We start from the raw sequence: 9606 nt of genomic DNA, 5'->3' as shown, positions 1-9606 counted from the left end.
TGGCCTTTTCATCTATTACATGCAGCTTCACCTCACTATTTATATTTAAATGAAATGCTTAAATGCTTCAAGTCTTACACGAAAATATTTGTTCTAGTATCCGGTTTTATTTAAATAAAAGTTGAATTTTAGGCAGATAAATGCCTCACCCTGCCTATAAAATACATTACAGATAAATTTACAGTAAGTGTAAACTCACTACTAGAACAGATGCTTAGGTTGCAATATAAGGATGTTACACTGGTTACAGAAGTAGTGGTCAATCACAACAACAAAGGTGGTATAAGAATATTATGCGTATTATAGTGATTGGCCACTTCCCATGTTTGGGCTCGTCCATCACGCAATATGCAGTGTATCCCTGGGGACTGTAATTGTGAATCACGTGGACGTGACCGAGTGTTTGGGGGTTTTGTTGGGTGGGAAATGGTCATTTGTATTGACCAACAGAGCTGGCCACTGCAGGAGCGCTAAAAGGCGTCCAAAGAAAGGGGAGAAACGGCAGCAGTGGACACTGAGATTAAACCATAGCTCCCGAACATGGCAGAAGGTATGCTGGCAGGTTTTAGGGAGTTATCTCTGGGAACGGTTAGAGCGCTTTCTGGTGGGGCAGGATTTCGATGTATTGTCTAAGATGTTTTTTTTGTTTAGCGAACGGGGGGGTCGGGGTCTTCACAGAAAAAAAAAATTCTCCCGGTGACCCCGCACCCCTCATTGTTTAAGGGGGATAGGTTGCCAGCCCCCTTTTGTTTACCTCCCTCTCACGCTTTCCCTCTCGCTGCGCAGCTTCTGCGTTTCACAGCATTTTGAATGAAAGTGGCAATCTGCGAGGATTACCCAGTTTGAGGGCTTGAACACTGGATACTGTAGCTTGGGTGCTGATTTTGACTCAAGGCAGAACTGAAGACATGGGTTCCGTTTCTAAGAAGCAGCTCCGAGGTTGGGTAACTTGAGCTACATTTTGAGAAGTTTTTGCAAGTTAATTGAGTCGTTGTACCTGTGGACTGTGTGCTCGATTGCAGCGGAACGTTTTAACGCATTGTTCACACACTTGAACGTTAAAATGTGCAGTCCGTGTGTCTATCAGTGCTTTGCATTGTCTTTAAAATTTTGTGCATCTTACGGGAAGGGAGAATATTTTTGTTTCCTTTTTGCGCTAATGCACTAGTTCGTTGTGCATTCGCTGAAAAAAGTCGCATGTTTATTCCCCTTAAAAAGTTGGCTATAATTTATTTCAAATTTTGCGAGAAATACAGCCTAATCTTGTTCATTGTATTGATTCGTATTGATTATTGATTGGGTAGCCTAGCCTAGCCTTTCGATTTCAAAAAAAATCTTTTGCGTTTTTAAGCATCGTCACCTTCGCAGGTTTCAAGCTTTTCTGTAGTAATTGCTAAATTGTTTCATCGTAGGAGTGTGTAAAACCGAGGAGGATGAAGGACCGAGTCCCGAGGAGAATTCAGAGTCTTTCCACGGGGTCGGTGTGTGTAAATGGTTCAACGTCCGCATGGGTTTCGGGTTCCTGTCCATGACCAGCCGGGAGGGAGAGCCGCTGGACGAGCCGGTGGATGTGTTCGTCCATCAGGTATGATCTGCTTTTGCTCCGACGTGGTGTTTGTTTATTATGTGAAACGCAGCACTGGTGGTGGCGGTGTGTGAACCAGCTCCTTTGCATCCCAATAAAGATATCTAAAATGTAAAGGTAAACATATGTTTTCCATCTAAGCAAGTAAAATCTCTCCACACCAGGAGATCAGAGATCAATCTTATCTTCTTCCAGTCTTCAGTTTCTGTGCTTTTAGACCTAGTCCCAGCAGCAAAGGATTGTGGGCACAAGTTAAAACATTACAACAAACAAAAACTTAACAAATTAAAAACGTTAATCAGAAATCCAGTCCTTCAACAGGGAGGGCACTGAAAGACATTTAAAGATAAAAATTGCTACAACGCCGGAAACGTCTAACTTAAATTGATGCTTTTGCTGCGCGGTGGGTGTTTTTCCTTTAGGGGAACACGTGTTGCAGCCAGAGGGGAGCAGCGGGCCTCCCTCGTGGTTTTCAGGACGCTGACACAATGTGATGGAGAGATGAATGTGCGGTTTTTGTTGTTCATTGAAGCCAGCGCACTTTTAACAGGCTTACATCCATAAGCCTCCTGAGCTGCATGAAAACTGAGCCATTAAGGAGGAGGAAACGTTTAATTGATCTCCATCTGGAGACGTGAACCATCAGTGTGCATTGTTTTTGTGTGTGGGTGTTTGTTTAGATTTTCTAACCATTTATTTTCCACCTGCGAACAGAATTCTTTAACACATCATTTGAGCAACCTATTGGGGTGGTATCTAAAAAGGGTTACTGATCCTGATCACTGCTTTTCAGATTAAACACATTTTAAACAGTCAAACTTGAGTTGGCTGAATACAACACAGTCACCTCACACACTTTTCTCCCCCACCTGGTGCTGCTGTTCCTACTTTTAGTTTTAAAGTAGAGCTTGAAGGCTCATTCCAACACCTTTATTCACCTTAAAGTTAAGTGTGTGGGTGTGGGGAGGTCCCTTCTCCTCCTTTTTTATCTCAGTGAACGTCTCCATTTCTATCTGATAAGATAAAGGTTTCGCATGTGAATGAGAGGCATTCTCACTAGCTGCCCATTCACCTCAAAGTTCTCACCATAAAGTGATTAAAGGCTCTTTGCCGTCTGCTCAACCCCCTCTGTGTGTGTGGCAGAGGTACACTAGATCTGTAAGTCAGTGTAACACACCAATTTAACGAACACCCTGGTAAATTTCTTTGTTCTCAAAGCATCATGGGAAGATGTGTTCCTACATTGTAACACTTAGTTTTGATCTGCTTTTTGCATCATTTAGACTTATGCTAAGATTAAATAATGCATAATAAATAAATGCACCTACATAATATACACAGCTATAACACAGGTCTGCCATCCACATTTCATTATAATAAGTTTGCATGTCCTCTCAAACAGCTCTTGCTCGTTTCTGTCTTCCTGTTGCCTGCTGATGATGATGCATATAGAAACATTTAATTGTTCTGCGGAACAGCTCTGATATGTTTTTTGACTATACACAGGAAGCTGGTATTTGATTACTCATATTGCAAACCAAAAACATCAGTTCAGTTGGCAGAAATGTAGATTAGTGCTCCAGCAGTCACAGGGACTCAAATGAAATTAGAACCAGCGCAGGTGCCATCAATATAGATTCATACAAACTGTCATAAGCTACTTAAAAACATTAAAATCACTGTTCAGAGTTATTGAACTGAATGCCTTTTACAAATGGCCACATGTTTGTCTTTTAGTTTGAGCTTCCATTTGACCATTACAATTATATCACTGGTGTCATTTTAGCCAGTTATTTCTCTTACTGTCTTTTAGAAAACCTGGACACATCAGTGATTAATGTACAGGGGTTATTGCAAAAGAAAAGGCCTCAGTCCTAAAATTAGTGGCCGCGTGTCAAGGAAAATTAACTCCCAGGGTCCTCTGGCCTTTGTGCAGGTGAACAATGGGGCCATGCATTCGAATGAAGCACCCTGTGGCCGTGACCGAGCCCGTTTGTCTCAGTGGTAGTCCCTTTGTTGTCCCTCACTGCTCTGATGTCTTTCTCTGACTCAGTTGGCTTCCAGTCATCTTCTGTTTACAGGTCCTTCACTTTTAAATGGCCCCATCCTGATTCTGTACCTGCATGTGAGACTAACCTGGTGTGTTGAGGGTCCGTTACTGGGGTAAGGAAGGTCACACATTGAAGAGGAAATGGGTTAACGGCCAGCAGCACAGAGAGGCCTGATGGGACTGGGGCTCTATGGACGTCCACGCAATGCCACTCAATTGTCATGGCTCACCAATCATGTTTCCTCGCTGCTCAGGACGTTGCAGCAGATGCTCAGCTGTGACTCAGTGTTGGAGGATTAGAACACATCACTTTTGTTTGTTTTGTTTCTCACTGATGGGGGTGTTGCTAGTTGGCTCACTTGGACCCCCGCCTGTGTTTGTAACGATTTAAACCTCAGTTTTAACCACTGGTGTGTCCTAATTGTTGTTTAATATAAATCTGCGTTTTGGAGATTAACTACTTGTCTCCTTTTAAATTATAACCTGTCGTGGAATATGATTCCCTGTGGTTTGGGCAAAGAAAGAATGCAGACCGATGGTCGCACATAAGAGATGGATGATAACTCACTCCAAAAAAAAAAATGAATAAAAGAAAATGGGATTAATGCCTATCAAAACAACCCCCGTAATTAATGGATTGGTTTTCCTTTGCCAGCAGTCTGCGGTATGAGTGACTATTTAATCATATAGTCGCACTATGGGAATTTTAGAGAGGGGTTTCCCATGTTGTGTTAGCCAGTCTATGGGATTTATCCTCAAAACTGCACCACACCTTCCCCTTTCCTTCATCTCTTTCCTTTCTTTGGGAGTCCAAAATGTTTCTATAAGGACACTAGTATCCAGAAGATGATCCTATTCAAAGGTCACTTCAGGTGAAGGCAGTATCAGTTAAAATACAGTGGATAAAATGACTGATTAAGCCAAGAACTCGTAAGATCAAAATCATCATTATATCCAAGTACCGATATGAAAGAGAGCTATCAATCATTTTTGCATTCCCGAAACTTTTATCTTCCACCTCTTTCTGCCAAGCAACTATTCATGGAATGTCACCCTGACCCCCAACCTCACAGAGAAGCTTCTCCCCACCCCCAACTCGAACACCAACCCCTGCATCCTGCAGTTTAGGGTTAGTGGTGGTGGTCAGTGTGTTAGAAGAGCTTTGTGATGTGGGTGGGAAGAGGGATCAGGGTGGGGGCAGCAGTGTGGAATTTCTTTTAAAGGGGGGGATGGGTTGAAGGTTATCCCCACCAGGTTTACCACTCAGACAACACCAAATAGACAATGCAGCGTTAGGGAAACAGTGCTTTGAATTGCAAATCGGTGTGTGCATACTGCTGAGTAGAGTGGGAACAGCAAGCTTTGGTGCTTGTTTGCTCATCATCAGGTGAGGCCTGGCGATCACCTTAAAATACTAAATGCCTGATAAGTGCAGTTGGCCTCTTATGATATCACACAGTGAGGAATGAGTGGGGGTTGATCTCAAGGGTCAAAGTCTCCACAGGCTCAACGTGGAGGTGATTTGGTGTGATATTAGGAGTTGTAAAACATCCAATTATCACTCTATATATCATACAAGATATCTACATGTGATGGAGAAGAAAACAAATCGTTTATCAATCAGCACTCTCCCCATGTTGTAAATGCTTGAATATGCTTGAATGGCCAGAAAACTCAAATTCATGAAACAGTTACGCTCATGATGGAAAATCTCCCTATGTTCCCTTTTCAGAGTAAGTTGCACATGGAAGGCTTCCGCAGCCTGAAGGAGGGCGAGGCGGTCGAGTTTACCTTCAAAAAGTCATCCAAAGGTCTGGAGTCACAGAGAGTGACCGGACCAGGTGGCATCCACTGCGTGGGCAGTGAGCGGAGACCCAAAGGCAAGAAGGTCCAAAAGCGGCGTTCAAAGGGGGACAGGTACGCATGGATGAACTGGGACACAACAAGAGAAATATCTTTAATTTCTTAGATGTCTTTCAGTTCCATCTTCAATTATTTGAAGCATCTTGGTGTCAGATTAAAAAATAAAATTAGTGAAATACTTCTATGGTACACTATATGCAAACTGTACTAATAACAGCAGAAAAAACATCACTAACCCAATATAAAATAGCTCTAAAGCTAATTAAAATTAGCAGTAAAACTTCAACACTCATAAACTTTACACAGTAACACAGGAATCAAATATTTCAGTTTTACTTTTTACTTCTTTAACAACAGCAAAAAATAAATAAATAAATTAAAAAAAAATCCTGTACTTTTTTGTTGAGTTTGAAGTAGATACACAATGATGTTGTAGTTTCTCCCTATTTTTCTTCCTCTCCCTTGACCCCAACCCCCACATCTAGCCCTAGTAAGGGTCACATCAGCAGGCTTGACGTGTGACCTGGATCAATAACTGTTTAAATCTGCTGGCCCCTGGTGAATTCAAACCAACCCACTCTCCATCTCCTCCAAAACCTCTACCAACCTCATTTGATAAAAGCGTTGACTTCAAAATAACTTTAAATTCCTGCTTTAAAAATCAAGGTGCTAGTTTGATGTTATCAAAATAAAAACATGTCGATTTTTTTTAAAGGCATTTCTAAAAGAAATTTAAAAAGTGATAAATTTAATATGTCAGTACTAATGATTAATATGTTATAAACGGAGAAAGCATCAGCTTCTGTTCAGAAGGGGAAAAAATTTCTCATGAAGATCAAAAGGCAAAGGCAACAATACCCCTCCCAGCAGAAGAAAAAAGAACTAAGGGGGCCTTGATACTCGGGATAGTCTTTGAATATTCATTTAATGCAGGGTTAGAGGTGTATCAACTTTACCCCCTCTGTCAGTTGTGATTACAGCCAGAGAGTAGTGAGTGTGAAAACAGATCATTACTGCCTCAAAGAGTCCTGGGAGGGCTGCTGTGTTCAATACCTCTCCCTAGACTGTGCTGATCCAAAGATATCATTCCCCTTCAGTGTATTTCATTATGCAACACTGGATTGGGTTTCATGGATGTATGCGTGTGAATAATTGATCATATTTATTACCTATATGGAGATAATTATATCAATTTTTGCTTCACCGGGGTAAAACACGGCACCTTTTTGAGGGTGTGTGTACATATACATCTATATATTTATATGACTGAAACAAGGGGAAAAAGCCCTCCTGTCCATTTAATTGATAACAGATGTAAGAGCCCTGCCAAGGGGGTGAAGGGTCACTGTTGTCATGGCAACGGTGTATGAGTAAAAGCAAGAGAGCTGGGGGGCTGGGATAGGATTGGGGAGGGGTTGGGGGTCAGAGTTCAGAGGTCATTACTGCAGCTTTTTTAGACAAAGGGACCACTTCCCCTTCCTTCCACTTGCTTTCTGATGGATGCTGATGTAGGGAGCTTCTGTGATGTGATGGTATAGACCTTGACACCACCCCCAACGACCACAGCTACAAAGCCACACTGACCCTTTGGCAGCCGCCCTTATCCAACCTTATCTGGTGCTACAAAGGTAGCAGAGGGTCCACAGAGCCACATACTGACCACCCCACGCCCACCACCCATCTGTCTTCTGCCCCTGTACGCGTGGCCATGCTATAGATTACAAACGGTGGACGGTGGACACCTTATCGGCCTACCTTTGATACAAAAGCGTCTCAAGCGGTTCACAAAACTTAAAGATCCATGGTAACAAGGTCCGCATAAAAATACCAGGTTCGCCACCCAATTTATGTCTTCTAAAAACCCTCCTAATCAAAACAGACGCTACTGAAATTTAATGGTATTTTTGGTCAAATAGAAAACTTTTACTTCTACTGTTTCCCTAAAGACTTAAAGTATGACCAAATGCAAACGTATTCATTTTAGGTGACATGTTGCCATCTAGTGGTAACTTAAAAGCTTTAAGTTGAGGGCTTTACGCTGTAACTTGCTGCAGCTTGAAAACCTCAACATGCAAAAATGTCTCTTAGTTGTCACATTAGTTACTACTTTTTGGTTGGTATAGAGTTTGATATCAAGCTGGAACATTATCTGACCTTAAAATGTTGTTTTCAGATGTTTAATCACAAGCAGAGTATTATTGTATCACAACATTGTGATAACCTCCACATAATAGGTTGCTTCATCTCTTCTGGATATGGAAGCTATATCCAAATACAGAGATATACTTGTGTTTGCTGCTTGTTTTCTTGAGACCACTGCAGGTTCAATAGACGTCTTTCTATTCTTTCAGATGCTACAACTGCGGAGGATTAGACCACCATGCCAAAGAGTGTAAGTTACCTCCCCAGCCAAAGAAGTGCCACTTCTGCCAAAGCATTGACCACATGGTTGCCAGCTGCCCAATCAAAGCACAACAGTCTTCACCGGGTTCTCAGGGAAAACTGTTCTCCTCCAAAGGAGACGAGGAGGAGCACAGCCAGCAGGCACCACCTACCGAGACCTCTGATTAAACACAGGATCCGACTCTGGGGAAGCACAGAGGCCAATCAAACTGCTTTGATGGAGTGGAGGGAGACTCAATCCCCTTCCACCTGTTGAAGCTGCTTTTGGAACTACCTCAGGTTAAAAATACTCTTGAAGAATGTTGCTGAAGTCTTTTTTTTTAATTTGGTTTTTATTTGGTGTAACACTCAGGAATACTGCTGTACTATTGCACTCAGGACGCTTGCTTAATGTATGAATCACTGGTATTGGGGATTGGAGATTGTAGTGAGCAATGCTATGTAATGGATGATCTTCAGGAGTTTACGTAGATTTCTGTTATATAATAATGTGCCTCTGCTGTGGGCATTATACCTCTTCTTCTTTGAGTAATACTCAGTGTGTTTAGTATAGCTACACTTTTGCTGCCTTACCATTTTGTTTCCTTCCTGACTGTTACACCTCACTATCCGGCAGGGCGTAGATGTAACAGTTAGTACATCTGTAATGAATGTTAGAGTTTGCATATCATACGGGGATGGGGGAGGGGTTTGTGAAATAACATGGGGGGGGTTTAAGGGTATATTAGCAATGTATTGGCAGCTGCCAATATTGCAATTGACCATCCAGTTTTCCTGGGGCCAAATGAATGTTAGACCAGAGGTGCTTTCCAGCTTTTGGTCAGGTTTGTTTTTTTAAATTTGTTTTTTTTTTTTTCATTTCATTTTTTGTTCATCCAGTATTTGGCTGGCTATCTAAAAGTACATGGTTTACCTCACTGGTCCATGTTTGGTCTGCTAGTAAATCTATCATCCTAAAAGCCGATGACAAACCAACTATTCTCAGAATACAGCTTCAGAGATTGTGATTTGAACTGGGGTTAAGTCAAATCCTCTTTGCACTACAGTATTTACACCACACCGCCATACTTCCTTAAAGAGTAACTCAACAGTTCCCTGACTTTACTGACCTCTAGCGGATTGACTTGTCACTTCACACGTCGATGGATAGGTTTACCAAACACTTTGTGAAATCAGTCTCTGGTGAGCATACATCAGACCACATCCAAGCCAGGCTCTCAGCCTTTCATATAGTCTCAGAATGGGAGGAGTTTGTGGGGTTATCTTGAGTTGAGGTTGGCGATTATGTCAGGGCTGTAACACATTAAAACATGTGAAAACAGCTTATGAAAGTGAAAGCAAACTCTGGGTAGAGTGTTAGAGAAGTGAAGTTAACAGATCTCTGTAGTCTGTTTACCATATATGCTTAAGGCTGAGAGCTCGGTCTAGTGTGCCAACCATAGCCTAGTGTGTCTTTCTGAAAAACTGGTATAGGGTTTCGGTAATTAACAGGAAGAAAGAGGTTGGGGGACTATTTTTTACAAACCCTGCCCATTTTCTGACAGGAAGTTTTCTTTGGGCACACATACTACACCATACCAGCTGTCATGTGTTGCACTACCTTGGGATAAAACATAGCAATCAAAATATTGACCCAAAGGGGGCAGCAAAAAAAAAAAGTTTCTCTTCATTTTAAGTTGTTTTCATGGGAGTTTGAACCATTGTC

The 9606-nt window shown here is 41.9% G+C and overlaps 1 protein-coding gene across 1 annotated transcript; it reads left to right on the top strand.

Annotated features, from left to right (window-relative positions):
- The first annotated feature begins 908 nt into the window (after positions 1-908).
- Positions 909-8084, top strand: lin28aa (lin-28 homolog Aa). The gene is made up of 4 exons (XM_084943781.1): positions 909-939; positions 1413-1585; positions 5368-5552; positions 7850-8084. The coding sequence occupies exons 1-4, from the start codon at positions 909-911 to the stop codon at positions 8067-8069; spliced, it is 609 nt and encodes a 202-aa protein (XP_084799907.1). The 3' UTR covers positions 8070-8084.
- Positions 8085-9606: the final 1522 nt, after the last annotated feature.

The sequence above is a fragment of the Perissodus microlepis genome, chromosome 11 (assembly GCF_051167445.1).
Source record: "Perissodus microlepis isolate ML-2025 ecotype Zambia chromosome 11, ASM5116744v1, whole genome shotgun sequence".
Classification (NCBI taxonomy): domain Eukaryota; kingdom Metazoa; phylum Chordata; class Actinopteri; order Cichliformes; family Cichlidae; genus Perissodus; species Perissodus microlepis.
Note: the sequence above shows the minus strand (reverse complement) of the source record. Positions and strands in the feature narration are given on the sequence as shown.

Coding starts and splice junctions, on each gene's coding strand:
- lin28aa (XM_084943781.1), top strand. CDS start 909: ATGGGTTCCGTTTCTAAGAAGCAGCTCCGAG. Junction 940..1,412: donor TTCTAAGAAGCAGCTCCGAG/GTTGGGTAACTT, acceptor GTTTCATCGTAG/GAGTGTGTAAAACCGAGGAG. Junction 1,586..5,367: donor TGGATGTGTTCGTCCATCAG/GTATGATCTGCT, acceptor TTCCCTTTTCAG/AGTAAGTTGCACATGGAAGG.